General features: G+C 47.0%; 1 protein-coding gene across 4 annotated transcripts; it reads left to right on the top strand.

Moving 5' to 3' along the window:
• The first annotated feature begins 313 nt into the window (after positions 1-313).
• Positions 314-22,564, top strand: RNASEH1 (ribonuclease H1). 4 transcript variants are annotated; one of them, XM_025867694.2, is made up of 9 exons: positions 316-529; positions 1,661-1,776; positions 5,374-5,532; positions 7,650-7,776; positions 8,719-8,773; positions 9,107-9,191; positions 9,780-9,904; positions 12,035-12,126; positions 22,236-22,564. In XM_025867694.2, exons 1-8 carry the CDS (start codon positions 399-401, stop codon positions 12,119-12,121), a joined length of 885 nt encoding a protein of 294 aa, XP_025723479.1. In that variant the 5' UTR covers positions 316-398; the 3' UTR covers positions 12,122-12,126; positions 22,236-22,564. The 4 variants fall into 4 exon arrangements, 3 of the variants coding, with proteins under 3 accessions (XP_025723479.1, XP_025723482.1, XP_025723480.1); XM_025867695.2 differs by having other exon boundaries at positions 317-529; positions 7,677-7,776; XR_012379612.1 differs by lacking the exon at positions 9,780-9,904 and having other exon boundaries at positions 314-529.
• Positions 22,565-22,832: the final 268 nt, after the last annotated feature.

The following is a 22,832-nucleotide window of genomic DNA, read 5'->3' as shown; positions in this document are numbered from 1 at the left end:
GGCCCAGACCCCGCCCCTCACGCAGCACCTCCCTGCCTACAACGCCCAGATCCCGCCCCTCTCTCGGCACCGCCCCAGACCCCGCCCCTCAAACGGCGCCTCCCCGCCCCCACCGCCCAGGCCCCCGCCCCTCACGCGGGCCCTCCCCTCCAGCCCCGCCCTAGTCCCCACCCACCTGCCGTAGGTCCCGCCCCTCCCGGGACCACCCAGGCCCGACTTTCTCCCTGACTTCCGGGAAATCGAGCCGGAAAAGCGCTGGGTACTAGGCCCCTAGGCCCCGCCCCGCAGGGCTTGCGCGGGCACGCGTCACTTCCCCGCGCCGCCGCCGGAAGTTGGGTCTGTGTGGTGGTGGCGCGAGCCGGGGCCTGGAGGTGCTCGGCGATGGCCAGCCGTGAGCGATGACCCGGCTTCTGGCCGTGGCGCGCAGAGTTGCCTTGGCCGCCGTGCGCTGCAGCACCCACGGCAGCAGCCGTCTCAGCATGTTTTATGCCGTGAGGAGGGGCCGCAAGGCCGGGGTCTTCCAGACCTGGTGAGTGGGCTGCCGCTGCCCAAGGCCGCGTGCAGGGCGGCCGCAGGCGGCTCTCCGGACTGGCGCAGAGCTCGCGGCTTGCGGCCTGGGGTGGAGCGCGTGGGAGCCCCGGGCCGGCCGCGCAGTGGGAGCCCCCGGGCCGGCCGCGCAGTGGGAGCCCCCGGCCGGCCGCCGCGCGTCTCCGCCGACGACGGCTCGCTGGTCCCGTCCGCAGGCTGCAGCGCGGTTTCGTTTTTGCTGGCAGTGCCAGAAATGCCACATGTAGTTTGAGGATGGCCGGGGCCTCAACTTAACCCTTCCTTTTTGTGTCCGGGAGAGCATTTCCACGTGGTCTCACATAGTCAAACTCTGGTAATACCCAACCTAATCTTCCCGGTGTTTAAAAAGGGAAGTGCTTACAGACTAAATCTGGGCCCCTGTAACGGCGCTTTGGGGGGCTTTATTATTTTCAGGCGCAGTTACTGGGGTCAGGAAGTCCTTGGGCTTAGTAGGCGACACAGGCAGGACTCGTACCCACGCGTGCTGGTGCCGCGAGCGGGACGCGCCCCGCCACGGCAGCAGGGTTTACCTGTGTGTGTGCGGGCGCTTGTTTCCCTTGTAGCTATGCTGCTGAGGCAGAAGCATCCCAGAAGCTCGCCTTAGCTGTAATGGGATGATTGATAGGATTTCCTTTTTTTTTATTAAAAATTTTATTTACTTATTTGACAGAGAGACAGACAGCGAGAGAGGGAACACAGCAGGGGGAGCGGGAGGGGGAGAAGCAGGCTTCCCGCGGAGCAGGGAGCCGGGTGCGGGGCTCGATCCCAGGACCCTGGGATCATAACCTGGGCCGAAAGCAGACGCTTAACGACTGAGCCACCCAGGTGCCCCAGGATTCCCTTTTCCAAGACCCCAAGTTTCTAGTATGTTTTCAGGTGGAGGAAACTGACATGCTGGTGTACTGTCTGGCTGGTACACAGCACCACAGGGTGAAGGGTTGGGCAGGAAACAAAATTACCAGCAGCCGTGACCGTTTGTCCGGTTGGAGCTGACAGCCCCAGCCTTTTTCACACTATTCCCAATCTAAGAAAGGAGTCTGTTAAAAAGAGGATGGGTAAGGGAGGAAGGAAGTAACATCGCACTCTGTTCCAGGAGCGAATGTAGAGCCCAGGTGGACCGGTTTCCTGCTGCCAGATTTAAGAAATTTGCCACGGAGGAGGAGGCCTGGGCCTTTGTCAGAAAGCCTGCAAGCCCAGATGGCTCAGAAGGTAGTCAACTGCTCTTATCACTATGGCGTTTTAACCTGTTCAAAACCTTGCATACCCCAGTGGCACTTGCTCTGTATAGCTCTCTTCTAAACAGAAGATGTGATGATTGTTTCCATTTTTCTATTTTACAGATGAGGAAACAGGCGGAAGGTAGTTCAGCTTAATGGTTTAGCTTAGTGGTTTCTGTTAGTAACAGTATTAGAGATAAGCCGGGACTCCAATCTGATGTTCATTTGGAGTCCTCACTCTATTCAATTCTATGTTTTATTTATTTTTATTTTTTATTTTTAAATATATTTTTTAAGATTTTATTTATTTGTCAGAGAGCGAGTGCACAAGCAGGGGGCGGCAGGCAGAGGGGGAAGCTGGCCCCCCGCTGAGCAGGGAGCCAGACATGGGGTTCCATCCCAAGACCCTGAGATCATGACCTGAGCCAAAGGCAGATGCTTAACCAGCTGAACCACCCAGGGGCCCCTAATTCTATCTTTTAAAAAATACTTGTTCTGTTATCAAATTGAATGGGCTACAGTTTTAAAGTGATGAATGTAGTTTGTTTCCTGGCATGCACCTGTATGGTGTTTCCTTCCTTATGGTGTTTAGGACAGGGTCACACAATCAGAATTTCCTACAGTTTCACATGTTGCAGAAAGTATAATTAATTGAAGCTTAAGTCCCAGTATAAGGAACATCAAGTATGCAGAACTAAGGGTGACTGCTTGAGAGCACAAAATTTTTAAAATATAGTTAACCCTTGAACAACCGTGAGTTTGAGCTGCGTAGGTAAACTTATATGTGGACTTCATTAAATTACATTTATCATATAATATACATTATAAATTTTCCTTAGGATTTTTTTTTCTTAAGATTTTATTTATTTGTTGGGGGGAGAGAGAGAGAGAGAGCACAAGCGGGGAGAGGGACAGGCAGAGGGAGAAGCAGGCTCCCTGCCAAGCAGGGAGCCTGATGTGGGACTCGATCCCAGGACCCTGGGATCATGACCTGAGCCAAAGGCAGACGCCCAACTGACTGAGCCACCCAGGTGTCCTTCCTTAGGATTTTAACATTTTCTTTTTTTTTTAAGAGTTTTATTTATTTATTTGAGAGAGAGACAGAGAGCGCAAGCATGAGCCGGGGGAGGAGCAGAGGGAGAGGGAGAAGCAGACTCCCTGCTGAGCAGGAAGCCCAACATGGCTCGATCTCAGGACTCCAGGATCGTGACCTGAGCCAAAGGCAGACATTTAAGCAACTGAGCCACCCAGATGCCCCTTAATAACATTTTCTATTGTCTATTACTTTATTGTAAGACTACAGTATATAAGACATATATAAAATACGTGTGAATCAACTGTTCACATCAGTAAGACTTCCAGTTAACAGTAGGCTATCAGTAGAAGTTAAGTGTTTAGGGAATCAGAGATTATGCTCAGATTTTCAGCTGAGCAGGGCGTCAGACCCCCATGCTGTTCGGGGGCAAACTATATATCTAACCTATTTTGAAGAAGTTGTGTCTCATTAGCTTTACTCACAAATATTTTTACTAGTAGATTAAGATGAGAGAATAGTTTGAATCCACTTTTTTCGAGCAGGCTCTCTACAGTCCCACTGAGATGCTCAAGCTTTGAACAGCTGCTCCTTTGGGAGGCCATAACAATTGCAGTCAAAGCAGAATTCAGGGCGAGGCAATCATGCTTAGGAATCTACCCTGCCTGACAAGTTTCTGAAGCAGGGCAGAACCTCACTCACTGCATCTGCTTCACGCTGTCTCCCAAGCAGCTTTTAAGGAGGTTGTGATGTGACTGATACATTTTCTGCCCTGATGGAGAAATCAGTTTGGGACAGAAAACAAATGTGCAAGTATGGCTCTTGTCTTAGTTGGGTTTCCTAATGCTTCCTTTTCACTGCTCTTTTTTTTTAACCAAAGAGTAATTTATTCATACTTCGATTCTTCCAATAGAATAGAAGTATGTTTCTGTTTATTAAATACTCTTAAATCCTAAGGCAAGATAGTTCTTTATATCTGTGAATCACCTTTCTTAAAAGTTTACAGAGACCTCCAAGTTAGTGACTTATATATATAAATTGGAATTTGACATCTTTAATGTTCAAGAGCTCTGTCAAAGCAAAAGTGTTAGCCCCTTTCCCAAATTTTCTCTTAATGTGACATATATTTTTATTTTGGGATTCTTGAGCTGTTTGGCAGTTACCATGATTTATGTAAACTGATTTGGGGTTAACTTAACCCAGTTTTGTGAAGGGAAAATTATCTGACAGCCTTGGGCTCCTTTTCCTTCCAAGTCTTATCTGTCCTTTAAAAACTTTCATTCCAATTTAACTTTCTCTGTTACTACAAGTAAAATCAATATTTGTATTGATATTAAACTTCTACAAAATTACCCTTTGACTTGTACTTGTGTTTTTGGGTTTACTTATGTAAAGTCCCTAGAGGAATATTTTTTCTTTTTAAAGATTTTACTTATTTATTTGAGATAGAGTGAGAGAGAGAGAGCACAAGCAGGGGGAGGAGGGAGAGGGAGAAGCAGGCTTCCCACCAATCAGGGAACCTGACGCAGGACTCCATCCCAGGACCCTGGGATCATGACCTGAGCCAAAGGCAGTCGCTTAATCCATTGAGCCACCCAGGCACCCCCTAGAAGAATATTTTAAAGGTAAATACAGCAGAGTGGAAAACCAAACATTGCTCTCCATAATGGCTTCACTCAGATTTTGCCTAGATAACCTTTAGCAGTCTTCTGACAGGTGTGGGTGGAGAAGCTACTCCAGGCAGGGCATTCTGGCTTGGACCCATGTGGTAGGTGTTCAGTCAACATTGGAGCCCCATTTCTCCATCCCTGGTTCAGGGATGAGGTTAAAGTGAACTCTGTAGTGTTGGGCTTTATTATTATTTTGGAAATACAGTTAGTTGCTCCTTCTGTGCCCCTATTCCCACTCCATAAAATGAGAATGTAGGAAAAGCTGCTTCCACATAACCTGAGAGAGTGTGTGAGAAGCCTTTGGGATTAATCCTGTGTCCCCTGGCTGAGCTCCTGAAGGAAAGCTCTGCAGCTACTGCCCTGAATGGACCCAGTCCTTTCTGCTGTTTGATTTCTACTTTCCTTTCTCAGTGTAGCCCACTGTCTGTTTACTTAAGGTCCAGTTACCCGTGCCCTCTCAACTTTCCTGGAGGTTCTCAACTTGGCATTGATGGAGTTGAAGTATCTAGAGTAGTAATAGCTACAAAATTCTAGTTCTTGTTTTCTTTCTGGGTTAAGAGTCCCTCAGATTGTCAAACTGCCCACCATCCCTGTAGGATTCAAAACCTTTGGTATCTCTACTATCTCTGTCAAAACCAGACTTCTACTTTAATAGAAATGTCGTCTTCATGTTGCCGTTAATCAAGCTTATGGAACAGTAATTTCATAGAACATCAAAATCTGACACGGTGTGGACTGTCTTAAGTCATTTCCTCTATAGGGCCACAGACAAAGTGTATGTAAGTCTGATTTAGTGATACTAAATCACTTGCTGAATTTCTGGATTCTTAAGCATTTCATGTTATGTTTGTTTTTTCTGGGTTTATGAGTAGACTTGATCTTTCAGGGACAGAAAATAAGCATGAACAAGAATCACAGGTGAAAGTCAACAAGCGACTCCGTGAACCCTTGGGTGGAGAGGAAAACGCAGAGCCCTGTGCGAAGCATGCGAGACAGAACACAGACTCCGTGCCTTCAGTTAACAGAGACTCGTTTTCTTACATGGGTATATCTCTCTTGGATTTTTAAGTTTTCCATATAATGATCATGAAAATAAGTGTAAGAACTTTCCCCACTTAATAGGGGAAACTTGAGCTAATGCTTAGCCTTCTCCTCATCTGAAAAGGTTATTTAAAAATTTCTAAGGTTACTATTTTATAGTTGATCAAACTGTGCAGAATTATTAAAACTTTGGACATTCATCAGAAAAGCATTATGTGGCCTGCAAATGAAAAACATAGTAATCTTTTGAAACCCTAGTATTCTCTTGTGCACACAGCATTTCAGGTCACTATGAGAAAATGCAGAGGCTTCAGCTTCTTCAAATAAGAAAGGGCCTGGAGGGCACCTGGGGTGCTCAGTGGGTTAGCCATCTGGCTCTTGGTTTGTGCTCAGGTCGTGACCTCAGGGTCAAGCCCCCATGTTAGGCTCAGTGCTCAGCAGGGAGTCTGCTTCCCCTCACCCTCTGCCCCTCCCCTGCACATGTGTTCATGCGCTCTCTTTCTCTCTCTCAAATGGATAAATAAATCTTTAAAAAAGAAGTAAGGGCCAGACAGAGCTCTTTTTTAGAACCAGTATCTTAATACCATTTACATTTAGCCTTTGCAAAACATAAATGATTTTACCTAGTCCTGAGAAGCAAAAGAGTCTGAATTTTTCCTCTACCTTTAACTCCAGGGATAGGTTTATATTTAGTGACTTATGGTATATAAATTTCCTTTTTGTTTTTTGCACATATGAACAGAAAATAGGAGTAAGCTTTTTTTTTTTTAGTAAGTAGGATTTTTATATAAATCAGTGTGTTTGGAGGTTCCAAGTTTTCTCTAAGAATAAGCTGTCTTATAATTCAAGGAAAACCAATAGAAAATGTTTTTTGTTAAGCTGTATTAAAACTGTATAAATCAATTTTGCAGTTACGTAAAAAAAAAAAAAACAAATATTCTGGATTTGGTTCCTTGCCAGTAGTCATCAGAGCACATATGTGTGGAGTGATTGGGTGATGAGCCATTTCCAAGGTACTAACAGTGGCTTGAAGTACAGTGGCATTTAACGCAGTGCCTGATAGGTTGAGACCGAATTCAGTGACCAGAAAGGTTGTTGTGTGGATGGTGTCAATTTCGGTTGAACCAAGGATTCTTGTCCAACACCCATGTTTTCCACACTCCCATCCGCGTTCTGGCTAGGAACGTGTTCTTTAACATCCTCCCTCCTCTTCCCTTTGCCTCTGCCTTGTCCAGTCTATAATCCTTTTGAGAAACAGCGCAAAGCCTCTATTTGCCCCCATGGCCCTACTCTTCAAGATCTGCCAACCTGACCTCTCCTGCCCCCCTGCTAAGAGTGGTCTAGTCATCAGTGGCCTTAGAGTGGCCTCATATCAGATCTCTTCTGCCTACTTCTTTACAGCATTGGTATGTTGGTCAGACCCTCTGTCTTTTTTTTTTTTTTTTTTAAGATTTATTTATTTGACAGGGAGAGAGAGAGTACAAGCAGGGGGAGCAGCAGAGGGAGAGGGAGAAGCAGGGTCCCTGCTGAGCCTGACTGGGGGCGAGGGGGGGGGCTGCTGGCTCGATCCCAGGACCCTGGGATCATGACGTGAGCCAAAGGCAGACGCTTAACCGACTGGGCCACCAAGGTGCCCCTGACCCTCTGTCTTGATGGAAAGAAGCAAAGACAGGACCATAGTTTACTAACAGCAAATATACTAAGAAAAAAAAAATTAGACCAACATTTGTCAGAGGACTAGACCTTCTCGCGGACAGGTCCTTATCATGCCAAGGCACTGCTTGTTTGCCAGGGCTCACACTCACAGCTCCTGGGAGTGAGTGTGAGCCCTGCCCCCCACGGGGAGAGGGGTGGTGGCACCGTTCTGACCTCTGTAGTGGGGGAGGCAGCAGCGGCTCTCACTGCAGGGGGTTCTAGGTTCACAAAATGACTGCTTTTACCCTTAATTTGCCTGTCATGCAGAACCAAAATAGGAGTGCATGCTAATCAGAAAGGGTCAAGGACCCCTGTGTAAGGAATCGAAAATGTTCTCCTGGACAGAAAATAGAGATCCCATTGCACAGTACTTGGTCAGTTTAAAATGTGAATGCGGGTTTACTGAATTGGGTGCTTTGGATGCAGTGGCACTCAGGAAGTCCCCTCTTCCAGGAGAGTTTGTCGTTGTCTACACTGACGGCTGCTGCGTCAGCAACGGGAGGAGGAGGGCACGAGCAGGGATCGGCGTTTACTGGGGGCCGGGCCATCCTTTGTGAGTAAACAAAGTGAATCGCATTCTAAAACTTGTCAAGGAGTGACGCAAGGGCCTCTGACTGTTTGGTTAGCTTTGGCAGAGGGAGCGCAGGACCGAGTCATGTCGACACTGACAGCTTTGTTCTTCAGGATTAAAAGACCCCGGCATTGCTTTCTTCACCCTGGATCTTGATGAGTCTCTGTGTCCCACTGGTGACATCTTCTACCAGAATGACTTCCCTGCCCCCTAGGAGAGTCACATGTCTCCTGTGGGATGGTTTTGGCAGGGATGTCCAAGGTCACCAGGCCTGGAACCTGTCATGTCCCCACGACTCTTCTGAGGACGTGTGAGCTTAGAGGCAACTCCTAGTTTTTCACCAGGCACAAGGCCAGGGTGATGATGCAAAGTGTGATCATTCAGATACACTGGGCAGCCTAAAATTCAGTGTAGAAGAGGGATTTGAGCCTGTGAAGTAGCCACATCAGTGCTGAGCTTTGTCTCCAGCATTTGCAGGTGCCCATAGCAGTGTTGGGCATAATGTAACATAAACTGTTCAGTAACAGTAAGACTTTATATTTCTCTCGACTTGTGGTCTACAAAGTTCTTTCCCTTTGATATCTCATTTTAGCTTCAAACACTAAGAGGTGGCGAGCTTGTGTGGTACTGAGTGTCTGCGGGCTTAGCCCTCACCCAAGACCACACGCTAATGTATTTCAGGGGCAGAAATAAAAGTTTGCTTTTGAATTCTGGCCCAGTATTCTTCACAAGACCATCCCATGGTGCTTTTCCGTAAAATGTTAGTGCTCTTGGTTTGATTTTTAAAGACTGTATTTTTGTATGATGCTTTCATATGTCAAAAAAGTGTATCAAGCCTATCGTCCATTGAGAAGCTTAAGGAATCACTTTGAGAATTAGCTCTTTTAATTGATTTCATTTTCCTTTGTATTGTTTTGAAACCAGGAACGTAGGCTTTAGGCTTCCCGGGCGGCAGACCAACCAAAGAGCAGAAATTCATGTAAGTTGTCAGACACATTTCCCACTGAGAGTAAGTCCATCATAGCAGTGACCTGTGTACACCCTGTGTGCGCAAGATACTCAGAGTCCAGAAGAAACTTGGTTTGGGGTTACTAATGACTCTGACAGATAGGAATTTTCCAAAAAAATTTTAAAAGTTACTTCAAATATGTGTGCAAGCAGAACTGTATGTGTAGCATTATTTCACACAGAGCATATAATCATTACAGTTAGCTCAGAAAAAGAATGTTTAAATGGTGAAGTGATTTTGAACATCATTAATGTTGAAAGTGGAACAGTTTCTATAGCATGATGACTGACTCGTTTCTTCAAGGCAGCCTGCAAAGCCATCGAGCAAGCAAAGGCTCAAAACATCAAGAAGTTGGTTCTATATACGGACAGTATGTTTACTATAAATGGTAAGCTGTTACATTTTACTTCTTCTAGTGTTTTTCTAGTAAACATGAAGGAAAATAGGTCTTTCCTTTCCCTGTAGGAGGTATTGTATCAGGGCAGGACCCAAATGGTAAATGAGGACAGTAGTTGGTTTGTTGGGTATACAGAGAAAGGTGGGGATCGTGGAGCTCAGTTCTGCTGCTCTGGAGTTTGCCACATAGACGTGTCTTTGCCAGGCTCCTAAGATAGGGCAGCAGGATAGATATGTCCCTGCTCTCGTGGTCCTTCGAGCATAAACACGCATGAGTAACTTAAGGTGGCGTGCTGATGGCTCCTTTGAGAAATAATCATGTTTAGGACACGGGGAGGGGGGTTGAAGAGGCGGAGGAGGCGTCCTCTTAGGCTGGGAGCTGTGGGTCAACACCAGTCCGAGCAAAGGGACAAGCAGAGGAGTGTGCCGGGTCTGTACCTCCTGTCAGAGTACAGCCTTTGTGGGCCAGTGGCAGGTCCACACGCCACCTTGAAGATGAGTAGAGCGGGTAGAAGAGGGAAGTCTAGGGAGGGAGAGCAGGACGTTCAAGCTCTGTGGGCTGAGTGTGCACTTCTTGTAGGTATCACTAATTGGGTTCAAGGCTGGAAGAAGAATGGGTGGAAAACAAGCACAGGGAAAGAGGTGATCAACAAGGAGGACTTCGTGGCGCTGGAGCAGCTCACCCAGGGCATGGACATCCAGTGGGTGCGTGTTGTCTGAACCAGTCCCGTCACATGGCTGTGAGGACCAAATACTCGGAGAGGGGAGAGAGAGAAGGTGGGGGAGGGGGGCTTGGAGAGAATGTGGAGCCCAATGTGAGGCTCTGTCTAGCGACCCTGAGATTGTGACCTGAGCCAAAAATCAAGAGTTGGACGTTTAACTGACTGAGTCACCCAGGTGCCCAGGACCAAATATTCTAAATTAACTGGAGAGATTAGTGCTTTCTGTAAGTGATTTAATGACTTAAGTTAAAGTAACCGTTTACATGAAATTAGTATCATAGTGCGTATTAGAAATTGGAACACATTTGAGTCTTGACTACCGTATGAGTAATGCTGCTTATCGTTGGTGTGATTGTGTGTAGAACACACTGTTGGGGCAGCGTGACTGAGGGGTGTTCGATATGCCTCACATTGTCTTGGTGGTGCTTAGGAGTGCCTCGTCTGGGCTCACCTTGTTGCAGGATTTCTTTCTCTTTAGTGCCCACGGTTGTGGTCATGCCACTTTGAAGAATGAAGAGGTAGACCAGATGAAGAGTGGTGGGCAAGAAAGCAAAGTTTATTGAGTGATGATACAAAGCTCCCGAGGAGGGAGGGGGCCTGAGAGGGTTGCCACGAGAGTTTCTAAGTCTAGGGGTTTTTATGGGCTTGTTGGCGGGCTGTTTTAGTCTGATTAACCCTCCTCGCGCCTGTCACCCAGTCAGGTTTTTGTCATCTATCACGTGGGAAAGGGTGGAAGGCTCCTTCCAGGGTGGTGTAAAATCCTTTTAATGGTTGTTTCCTCTTGGTGGAGGGCGGGGGGCTTGTCCCTGCCCACCTTTCTTCCCACTATTCTTCATTAACCTCATCACTGTTAAAGTGACTTCATGATAGTCAACCTGTTGGTTTCTTTGGAATCAGCCATAATGTCAAAATAAAACTAATTTACAAGGTATTTTGTTAAAAATGAAGTGGGATAAGACTTTAGTAACATGACTTTATTTTCCAAAATGGAAATATTTTTCTTATTAATAGATAGTTTTTATTAAAACTGTTTTTTCAGGGGGTGCCTGGGTGGGCTCAGTCGAGTGTCCGACTCTTGGTTTCGACTGAGGTCATGATCTCAGGGTCCTGGGTTCAAGCCCTATGTTGGGCTCCTGCTGAGTGGGGAGTCTGCTTCTCTCCCTCCCACAGCCCCTCCCCCCTGCTCATGTTCTCTCGCTCTGTCTCTGTCAAATAAATAAAATCTTTAAAAAAAAAACTTTTTTCAAACAATACGGAGCAAATTAAACTGCAGCCATTTCTTAACCCTGTATTGCTCTTCCGCCTTAGGACCACTGAGAACAGCTTGGTAATGTAAGGTTTAAATCTGCCCTTCAGCAATGTAGATGTAAACAGTGGTTAAATTATAGAAGTACACGCCTGGGTGGCTCAGTGGTTAAGCGTCCGACCCTTGATCTCAGCTCAGGTCTTCATCTCAGGGTTGTGGGATCAAGCCCCACGTTGGGGCTCTACTAGGTGTAGAGCCTACTTAGTAAAAAAAAACAAAAACAGATCACGTAAGTATATCTCCTCTTTCTGACAGCACTTAAAGAAAATAAAGTATGGGGGCGCCTGGGTGGCTCAGATGGTTAAGCGTCTGCCTTCGGCTCAGGTCATGATCCCGGGGTCCTGGGATCAAGTCCCGCATCGGGCTCCCTGCTCCTTGGGAGCCTGCTTCTCCCTCTGCTTCTCTGTCTCTCTCTCCCTCTGTCTCTCCCTCTGTCTCTCATGAATCAATCAATAAAATCTTTAAAAAAAAAAAAAAGAAAAGAAAGTATGTGCGTTGGATACATATTTGTCCCCATCTATACATACGTATGTTTTACCAGGAAAACTTTCCAAGTCCCATCATTAAGGTGGAAAAAATCGATAAAAACAGTACAGTTTGTGGAAAATCAAAATGGGATTTTTGTAAATGCCTGCATTGCATCAGTCCACTGGGCATACATGTTGTGCCATTTGTAAGTGTGGGGGGGGGGCCTTGTGGGGAGGAGCGTTCTCCCACTCCACCCACTGGGAAGTCAATGAGGATGTATTTGTGTGTTGCGTGTGTAAAAAATCAGTAAAGATAAAAGGAAAAAAATTTATTTAACAGATGCATGTTCCTGGTCATTCGGGATTTACAGGCAATGAAGAAGCTGACAGATTAGCGAGAGAAGGAGCTAAGCAATCTGAAGACTGAACGAGGTAATTTTAATTCTTGGAAAAACTTGAGTGAGTGACTATTTTCTTACCATTCCTTACTGGTTTGAAAAATAAAATTTGCAGTAGATGGGCAGAAACAACTTGCAAAAGTAAATCAGTCATTCTGTGATATCCTGTGATAAAAAGTCATTAAATTATAATAAATTGAGCATCCTTCGAGATTTGAGCATTATTTGAAATTTCAGCATTATGCTTTATTGGGTTTGACACTGTTCTCATTAGTTTTATTGTAGTCTGGACAGAAATTTTAGGACTTTTAATAAAGCATGAATATAGTAGTGGTTTAAAAATGCCGACAAGGTCTGGAAGCATTCTGAAAGTGTTCATTTATCTTCTAGTTGGCAGGATTGAGTCTCAGAATGTTCAGGTTGACTTGTACGTACCCGTGGATTAGAGCAAGGCAGTGCTCCCATGGTGGCTACAGCCCATGCCAGGGCCCACGCCTCAGCCAAGGGAATGCAGGCTGAGTCTTAACTGGCTAGCACCCTTGTACAAGGCAAGCCTGTGCATAGCCCTGGCTGCTTGACTGTTGTATAGAAACATCTGACAGAGCAAGATGCATAAATAAATCTTTTAAGATGTCTTTGGCTGTTTTTGTTAAAAGCACTATGCAAGCTGGGGCCCCTGAGTGCCTCAGTCAGTTAAGCGTCCAGCTCTTGATCTCGGCTTAGGTCTTGATCTTAGGGTCATGAGTTCAAGCCCCACATTGGGCTCCATACTGGGTGTGGAGGAGCCTACTTTAAAAAAAAAAAAAAAAAGCACTATGCAAGTTAAAGTTTGATATGATCATTTTTTTTTAAGATTTTATTTATTTGAGAGAGAGAGAGAGCCCAAGGGGGGGGTGAGGGTTGGGGGAGAAGCAGACTTCCCCGCTGAGCAGGGAGCCCAACGTGGGGCTCGATCTCAGGGCCCTAGAATCATGACTCGAGCCGAAGGCAGACACTTTGACCAAACCATACAGGTGCCCCAATTTTTTTTTTTTTTTTTTTACTATTTTATCATAAAAAGGTATAGAAAATGACACGAATGTTCAGCTCATTGAGTTTCGTTACTATAAGGTGAATACCCTTATGACCACCACTCAGGGCAAGAACTAGAACTTTGCCAGACACCCCAGAAGGCTCTCCACGTGCTCCTCCAACCCGAGCCCCTCCCTCCCTCCAAAGTGAATCCTAACTTTTATAGAAATGACTTCTTTGTGTTTCTTTATGGCAATTGAGCCTCGCCTACTTTTTTTTAGACTCGCTATTTCTGAAGCCTCTTTAGTGCCTGTATCGGTCTCCTTGTAAGGTTTACCTATCGAGGGACCTGGGCCATCTGTCCTGTTGGTTCCCAGCGTCTAGATTTGCCACACGCATTCTCCTGGCACAGTCCAGCATTTCCTTCTTGCCTCTGTACTTCCTGCAAATTGGCTGCTGGACCCAGAGGCTTAATCAGAATCAGGTGCCACACCTTCGGCGAATGATAGATGGCCACGTGGTTTCATCAGCGGTCATAGACTGTTTGCATTTTTCTGGTATTGGCGGCTGCTGGTGCTCAGTGCCTAGGTCTGTTAATGATTCAGAGGTTCCAAAATGGTGATATTCTGTGATTTTGCTTATACTTATTGGCTGGGATGGTTTTAGAAGAAGATGCCTCCTCTCGTCTGCTGTTTGGTTACCCAGTGGTAGTGTTCATTTAGGAAAGGCAGGATAAATGCAAAGTAAATTAGTTCCCTGTCATCCTTAGAAGGTGGCCACTTAAGGTTTTTTTATTTATATGTTTTTATAACACTTATGTGTCATGAACTCATCTACTTAAGCCTGTTGGATAGGTTTCAGGTCATTGCAATTTTTATCTTTATTGAACCCAAATTGTAGCTTCTAGGGCTTGTAGGAGGGGGGCTCTTCAGGTTGGCTCTTTATTTTTTTTGATACTCATGTATGCACACACATGCACTGACCACACCTGTACACAGGTGTACACCATAGGCTCACTCACAGTCCACGCATGCACACACACATACATGTACAGACCATTGCACGCATGTGCACCTAGTCATCAGTAGCTGCATTGCAGTCTGGTGTGTCAAGGTACTCTAGACCCTTCTTGTACTTTTCCTGCTCCAGATCTGGAATTGCCTATTTCTCTAAGAATCTCTAGTTTCTTTCTCTTTCTTTCTTTCTTCCTTTCTTTCTCTTTCTTTCTTTTCTTTTCTTTTCTTTTCTTTTTTTCTTTTCTTTTCTCTTCTTTCAAGTTACATAAGCTCTACACCCAAGTGGGGCTTGAACTCACCACCCCAAAATCAAGAGTCACATGCTCCTCTGACCGAGCCAACCAGATGGCCTAGAATCCCAATTTCTTTTAATGGCAGAAAAGGTATTTCAAATGCTTGGTGCTAGTCACTGTGGGGTTGGTCATTGCTTCTAGGACTTTTCAGTGGACAGAATTATAAAGCATACACACATGTACACACATTTAAAGATAAAATATTTGAGCTCATATTGATATTTCCAATAGAAACTCAGGATTTCAGAGTATTGAAGTCTTTGGTGTTATGTCTGTGTGTCCTACACAGAATCCCGGGATAGATGCTCCTTAATTACGCTCTTGCTTTATCCCACTGCAACATGCAGTATGTGGGTACTGATACTAACGTTCTGCTGTGCTGGTGAAACAGCACTGGATGTACATGGTCGGCCATCACACAGTAAAGTCTCCCCCTTACCCTCATTTCATCTCTCTTCTGTGTATTCAGTGGTTACACAGCCAGCGTTTGGTCAGTGTCATCTTGGAACCATATTCCCTGAGTTCCCCACGTTGACCTTAATTTGTTTGCTCTATGTTTGAAATCAGTTTTGTAGGGTATGAAATCCTTGGCTCACATTTTCCTTCCTTGAGTGTCTGAAGTATTTATTCCGTTTTTTTTCCAGCATGAAAAGCCCAAGGAGTCTTTCTTTCTTTCTTACAAGTCATGTCCCCTTTTTGCTTCAATGTCCTGAGATTTGGTATCCCTGCTTCTCCAGCCCGTAGTTGTGTTAGACTGTGCCCTGTGTTGGTTGCCCTGGGTCAGTGTTTGCAGGAGCACGGTCAGCTCTTTGTGTGTGTACGTTCACATCTGCTATTTCAGCAGCGTTGCCTGAACTGCGGCTTAGTGTTCTGTTTTTCTTGCTTTGGCCTTCTGTTTTGGGGGACCTTAGTATCTCTGTGTTGAAATCTGATTTGTCCATCCTCTGTGTTTTCCACTTTTTCTTGAATGTCTTTCATCTCTTTTTAAGTTTATTTTGTTTTTTTAAAAGTTGTCTGCCTGTTGATGTCCCATCTCTAAAGGCATTATTTGTCTTTGTTTGCTCTTGAGTCTCTCATTTCTGAAACTAATTTTCTTGTCTCTCTAATTTCCTTGAATTCTGTCACCTTATTTCTGACATTTTCTCATGCCGATGTGTCATCCTCCCATCTTGGATCTTATTTTTTGATGTTTCGAAGCAGTTCATTTTGGTCTGTTCGGTGGTACGTCTTTCTGGCGTACCTTGCTGTATGTAGGGCGTTTGTTCTGCTCCTTTTTCTTTTGTCTTAGCTCTCTGTGGGATTGATACCTTACCATCGCTCATTTTCCTAAACATTTAGTTCCGGTAGTTTTTCCTCACTTCACAGAGTTCTCTTTTCTGTTGAATTTTGAATCATGCTAAAAATACGGCGGCTAGCTTCCAGAGCTCTCCCAGCTCTGGCCCTGCCACACCTGCGTCGAGTCCTCCTTCCTCCCCACTGTCCCTGTCCTGCTGGTGCTGGCTCTGTCCCCACCACCTGGGTCCCTGCGGGGTCAGCTGCGGTGGCTCTTGGGCTCCACGGCTCCGGCCCTCAGACCTTCTTGCAGTGGGTCCCTTGCACCCATTCACTGCCAGGGTAGGGACAACGGTCCTGCTCCAGCCACCGGCCTCAGGCTGGCTTGCCACACTTTGCAGTTGACACCTGTTGGCCCCTTTGGGGTGTCCTTTCAGGGGTCTGTCAGGGGCCCAGGGACCCCACTGTGCTTTGCCCCACAGGTGTGCAGGCTGTGTTGGGCAGGCCCTGTCCTTCATATATCCATGTGTCAGCTTTTTGGAGTCACCATACCGTTTTGCTTTTTAACAGCTTTATGGAGGTGTGCTTGACGGACAGCAAATGGCACATGTGTAAAGTGAACTATGGATTCCCCTGTGATGTCCCCACCAGAACTGCCTGTCACCCCCTGCCAGGGTTTTCTCATACCCCTTTGAAATCCTTCCCTACCTGACCCCATCCCCAGACGATGACCGATCTACTTCCTGTCACTATAGATTAATTTGTATTCTCTAGGATTTTATATAAATAGAGTCCTACAATATAAACTTTTAAATCAGGAGCTTCTTTCACTCAGTGTAATTATTTTGGCATTCACGCATGCTGTGTCTGTCAATAGTTAACTCCTTTTTATTGCTGAGGAGTATCCATTATATGGGTGCACCACAGCTTGTGTGCCCATTCTCCTGTTCATGGATATTTGGTTGTCCCCAGTGTGGGGCTGCTGTGAACATGTATGTACTTGTCTTTTCCTGAACGTGTGCTTTTATTTCTCTTGAGGGGAATGGCTGGGTCACGTGGTAGGTGTGTATTCGACTTTAAGAAACACCAACCAACATCTTCTACCATTTTACTTTCCCATCAACAGGGCAGGAGAGTTCCAGTGTGCCCCCCATCCCTGTCAGTGCTACTTGTCGCCTAGTTTTGTTACAGACGTCTGTGGTTCTGTTTCAGGTGAAGATTTGGGAGGATCCAAAAGTGCTCTTACTGTTGCCACTACCCTCCAAAAATCTGATTATTTTTTAATTGGGCAGTTCCTCTTTGTGTGCCCAGGATTGGAAGTACAGAGATGAAAGATTCTGCCTTCCAAAACTTTCCAGTGTACTAGGGGATTTGCACAAATGCAAGTAATATCCATACAGAACAGGAAGTGCATGGAGCTTGAGGTAAGATGAAGCCCAGCCACTTTTAGTGAGAAGGGGAATAATAAAGGTACAGGAAACTCCTTCTTACTAACAGAAAATATCTTATTGATTATGTAAAACCAGCTGCATCGGGGCATCCAGGTGGCTCACTCGGTTCAGCGGCCAACTCTTGATTTCGGCTCAGGTCATGACCTTAGGGTTGTGAAATCGAGTCCCACATCAGGCTCTGCGCTCAGCGTGGAGCCTGCTTGAGATTCTCTCTCCCTCTCTCTCTGTCTCTCAAAACATAAATGAAAAGTAGCTGCATAACAGCTTTAGAAATGTGTCACTCTGTCAGCTTTGTCAAGGTCAGGACTACAGTATGGAACATATGTTCTGTGTCATGGAATACAGAAGCTTCTCAGCTGCAGCTCCTCTCAAAATACGAGCTTAATGCTTTGCAAGTGGAGGCTGTTGAATTGTAATTTGTAGCTTCCACACCAGAGCGATGAGGTCACTCCCTTGTTGGAGTTTGAGAAAATCGAGAGGATCTGTGCAGTCTCTCAGGTCAGGCACATGAAATACCAGCTAAACAAAACCAAACCAAAACCCCAGTTCTAGCCGTCGGGCATCTCTCATTTCCATTGATGTTTATCCCCAGACAAGCCTGGGGCCTTCAAAGGAAGACCTCGGCCTCCATGTCTAGATGTCTTGCTCATGCTCATGTTCTGGTAGTTCTGGAACAAGGACGGGGAGCTGCACAGTAACAGCCCCTTCCCATGTACCGTGCTGAGCGGACCCGCAGAACCGGGTGAGAGCAGGCCATCAGCCCGGAGCGTCTTGTGGCGCCGCTGTCACTCGGTCTGCGGCTCTGGCATTCATCGCCGCCTCCAGCAGGGGGGCACGCAGGCGAGGAGCTCAAGGGCAGGGTGCTCCCGTCGGTGTCGTGTCCCCGGTGCGTGGAAGGCATTCAGATACTTGAAGAAAACCTGTGCCAGTTTGTGGAAACAGCTGTGGTTCTTAATTGTCCGCCAAGGGGATGAAAGGGAGAGAGAGAGAGGCACAGGACCACTCTGGTCTGAACACTGACGTGAGTTATGATTTTGCAAAGAACAGCTTTTATCAAAATATGCCTGAAAATTAGGATTCCTCCCTGGTGCTTTCTGGGGAGCCACAGTGGAAGGAAGGGTCCTAGATGAACACAAACAGGATCAGTTAAGTGGGAGAGAGGACTGGCAGGTGTCAGCCCTGCCCCCATTTTATAAGCTCTATTTCTTAATCCCAGAGGTGCACAAGAACTTAGTATAAAGGGCAGTAACTCACCAGTGGTGTAAACAGAGCCTAAGCTAGGACTCAAAAACCATTAACCATAAAGGAAAAGTAAAGACTATGTAAAAATCAAAAAATTATGAACTGAAAAGGCTTTATTTTTCATTATTATTTATTGTTTTTTTAGAGAGAGAGTGTGTATGCCCACAGAGGAGAGGGGCAGAGGTAAAGGGAGCGAGAGAATCTTAAGCAGGCTCCACACCGAGCGCAGAGCCCAATGTGGAGCTCATTCTCACGACCCTGAGATCATGACCTGAGCCAAAATCAAGAGTTGGATGCTTAACCAACTGAGCCACCCAGGCGCCCCTTGAACTAAAAAGACTTTAAAAAGCCATAAGCATAGACAGACTCAGAAAAAAGTTTGGAACTGCTATGACAGGAGGCTGATTCCTCTGATACATAAAGAACTTGTGGGAAGTGAGAAAACGCCTAATGATAGAAGAACGGGCCAGTCATAAATCACTCAGGTGCACATGCCCTCGAGCGAGGAAAAGATACTACGCAGCTTCACTCCTGAGAGCATGCAAATTGACACTACACTGAGACATCATTTTTCTGTATCCTATTAATACCTCGTCATGCAGGATTTATTAGCAAAAATCCAAAAGTCAGTGAGGCTGCTGGGAAACCATGCACTTCTGTGCTATGGTGGTGAGCACAAAATGGAAAACAGTTTGCCCTGTCTACTGAAATGATGAGGGCGCTTACCTCTCATCCGTCCTTTGCCACTTTTTGGAATTTGCACTGCAGATACACTGGCAGACACCCAAATAAAAGACGAGGTTTGTAGTATCTGAAAAGGAAACGATATTGGGGCTCGCCAAAGTGGCCACGGGCGGCTCACAGTGGGTCTCCTGACCCCTCGAGAAGCAGAGCACGGAGGGCTTGCAGCGTTTTGTGCAGGAGGGTGGGATATGACCTTTGTGCTGGAGCACCAAGAGGGTACCCTGAGGGGGTGCGAGGCGGGCGGGAGCAGGTGCAGGGAGGACACCTCTCCATGCATAAACCCCTGCATGTTGTCTTGATTTTGCATCATGTTGGAATACCTGCTCAAAAATAAAACAATTTGAGAGGTCTGTTTTCCTAGGAAACGGGAGGGAATGGTGCGCTTGCCTGAAGGACTCCTGCTGGCAGAAAGCCTGGTCCAGCAGGGTTGGGGCTCGCTGAGGTTTTGAGTGTGGGCCCGTGTGTTCTCACCCACATGCACTGGAGCCACACAGGCTCCTCAGGCCCTGGTGTCCTTTGTACTGGGAGGCACAGAACAAGCACAGTCCCTCTTTTAGGGACACAACCTGCTTTACCTAACATTTGAAAACCCAGAGGCCAACACCTGAGTCCGAGCTATGATGGGCTGAATGACCGTGCCCCCCACCCAAGTTCCTCTATGAAGCCCTAACCCCCAGTGTGGCTGTATTTGGAGATGGGGCCTCTGAGGAAGTAATTAAGGTCAAATGAGCTCACCCCCTCCCTGCTCTTGCCACTGGGAACAGAGGAAAGGCCACGTGAGGACACAGTGAAGCCAGGAAGGGAGCCTTCCCCAGAAACCCAGTCAGCTGATACCTTGATCTTGGACTCTGGCCTCTGGAATTGTGAGAAGTAAATATTTTAAGTATTTTAAGCCCCCCCCCCCATCGGTGGTATTGTGAATGGCAACCTGAGCTGGGTCCCCAGTGAAGGACGGCCTGCTGAAGTCCAGTCTCCTCCTCCCTTTGGGGAGGCAGTGAAGTTGCAGTCTGGTCCTCTGCCCCTCAGGTGCTGGCTGTCCTCGCTGCTGGTCACGGGGCCTGCCTTACCCCACCCCGGAGGCAGTGTGCGTGCTTCTGAGACTGCTCTGTGAATGTGTCAGTGAGACAGCTTTGCCTTGTTGGGTGACAGGTTTTCATAAATGGAATTGTTAAGCTCATAGCATCCACATCGTTTGGCTGAAGCCCAGAAGAACAAAAATAAAAATTAAGAAATAGAACTGTAGAGAAACAAAATTATTACTCCTATATGTGGTCTGTGACTTTTTTTTTTAAACCAGAAAAATGTCTATTTATTTAGAGTCAGGAATCTCAACATTGGTGGCGACTTCCTTCTCTGTGACAGGCCCTAGTTAGTTGATTGATCTTTTTAAAGTTATGCAGATAGACTTTCAGAAAACTAAGAGGCAGAGATCAGTGAAATGAGTTCTTTCCAGCAAGTTCTTGTTTTCCATTTTCAAAGATAGGGACTGAAAAGCACCAAGCGCCTTTCTGGTGTCTGGGCCTCTGGTGATGACCTTCCGCTTTTTGTTTTAAATACCTGAGCCGCTCATGAAACCTGTCTTGAGGCCGACCGGAGTGACTGTGGTCAGGCTTGGAGGACCAGACGTGGGGACCCATGCGCTGTGAGCAGTGACAGCGTGACTGCCCCCTGCACTCTGTCAGCAGAGGCTTTCAGAGCACTTGGAGAGTCTGGGCACCTCTCACTCCTACCTCTGAGCCTACTGCGGGCACATCTGCTCCAGCTGCATGAGTGCCGGAGCTCCTGACAGGTCTGCCCTCCCCCACCTGCCACGCAACAGCCGCAACATCAGATGACATCACTCCCCTAGGCCGCCCAGGCCTCTCATGTCCAGCAGCCCCAGGCCCGGGACTGAGGGCACCGTGTGTGCTGGGGCCAGCTGCTGAGAGGCCACCCGTGCCCTTGGGACCCCGTCTGTGACCTGCCCCGTGCGTGGGTCTCCAGGGGCTGCCTGATCCCTCCCACGATCTCTGCACAGAGCTGCTGGTGGCCCAGGGGCCCTGCCCAGCCGCCCAGAGGGCCTAGGGGTCCATCTCTTGGGACACGCTTGTAAGGGGCTGTGGCACCTCCCTGTCAGCCAGGACCCAGCACCCTAGTGTGGGTAAAGGCACTGCTGGCCAGGCCCTGAATGGCTGCACTTTTGACAAAGGGTCTAGTGACCTTTCTTGGCTCTGGTGTGTTCTGTAAATAATCTTGTTCAATTTTTAGTTAATTCTCAGGGCGCCTGGGTGGCTCAGTCGGTGAAGCATCCCAACTCTTGATTTCAGCTTAGGTCATGATCTCAGGGTTATGAGATTGAGCCCCATGTCAGTCTCTGTGCTGGGCATGGACCCTGCTTAAGATTTTCTCTTTCTCAGGGGCGCCTGGGTGGCTCAGTCGTTGGGCGTCAGCCTTCGGCTCAGGTCATGATCCCAGGGTCCTGGGATCGAGCCCCACATGGGGCTCCCTGCTCCGTGGGGAGCCTGCTTCTCTCTCTCCGACTCCCCCTGCTTGTGTTCCCTCTCTCCCTCTCTCTCTGTCAAAAATAGATCAGTGACCTTCACAGACACCAAAGAAGGTACAGAGATGGCAAGTGAGCACAGGAAAAGACGTTCCAGATCACGTGCCATCAGGGAAATGCAGATTAAAACCACAGTGAGATAGCACTGCACACCTGGGAGAAGGGCCACAATCCAGAACTCTCACAACTTTAGACGCTGGCGAGGATGCGGAGCAACGTGAACTCTTATTTGACAGAGAGAGAGGGAAAGAGGGAACACAAGCAGGGGGAGCAGGAGAGGGAGAAGCAGGCTTCCCGCCGAGCAGGGAGCCCAACTCGGGGCTCGATCCCAGGACCCTGGGATCATGACCTGAGCCGAAGGCAGATGCTTAACGACTGAGCCACCCAGGCGCCCCAATAAATAAAATCTTAAAAAAAAAAAAAAAGATTCTCTCTCCTCCTCTGCCCCTCCCCCCGAGTTGCACATGTGTGCTCGCTCTCTCAAAAAAAAATCTTAGGGGCTTCCTTAAATGTTTACACATGCTAAAAATCTCTCTGATCACCTCAGTATTACTGAATACTGCTTTTCTTTCCAGAGGAAGCTCACCAGATCTGAAGAGTCTTACAGAAGATGGCAGGACTTTGTGAAGACAGAAGACTGCAAGAGGAGTTTCAGTTGGTCAGGAAACGGATTTCTCACTCAAAAACCTCCCTCCCAACCTCAGCAAGCCTGCCATCCCCTCGGAGCAGAGGACTTCATCCAGAGTCTCCCCAATGCGGGCGTTTGTCACTTCCCGCAATGAGAGCAGTTCTTGTGGGTTTTTGTGTTTGTTAAAATGTGATGGGGAAGTCCTGCATGGAGATTATTGGGTGGCAAGAGAATGAAATGTAAAAAGAGAAATTGGGATTAAAAAATTTAAAAGGTTATGTGGCTCCTCTCCCCATAATACCCCAAAGAAGCACATCCTTTATGTTTTGGTTTTTTTAATATTTTATTTATTTATTAGAGAGGGAGAGGGAGAAGCAGACTTCCCGCTGAGCAGAGATCCCAATACGGGACTTGATCCAGGACCCTGAGATCATGACCTGAGCCAAAGGCAGACGCTTAACGACTGAGCCACCCAGGCGCCCCCTTCATGTTTGTTTTGTTTTGTTCTGTTTTGATTTTATTTGGCAGAGACACAGCGAGAGAG

The sequence above is a fragment of the Callorhinus ursinus genome, unplaced genomic scaffold (genome assembly GCF_003265705.2).
Source record: "Callorhinus ursinus isolate GAN/ISIS: 27379988/994484 unplaced genomic scaffold, GSC_fseal_2.0 scaffold10, whole genome shotgun sequence".
Lineage (NCBI taxonomy): Eukaryota > Metazoa > Chordata > Mammalia > Carnivora > Otariidae > Callorhinus > Callorhinus ursinus.
Note: the sequence above shows the minus strand (reverse complement) of the source record. Positions and strands in the feature narration are given on the sequence as shown.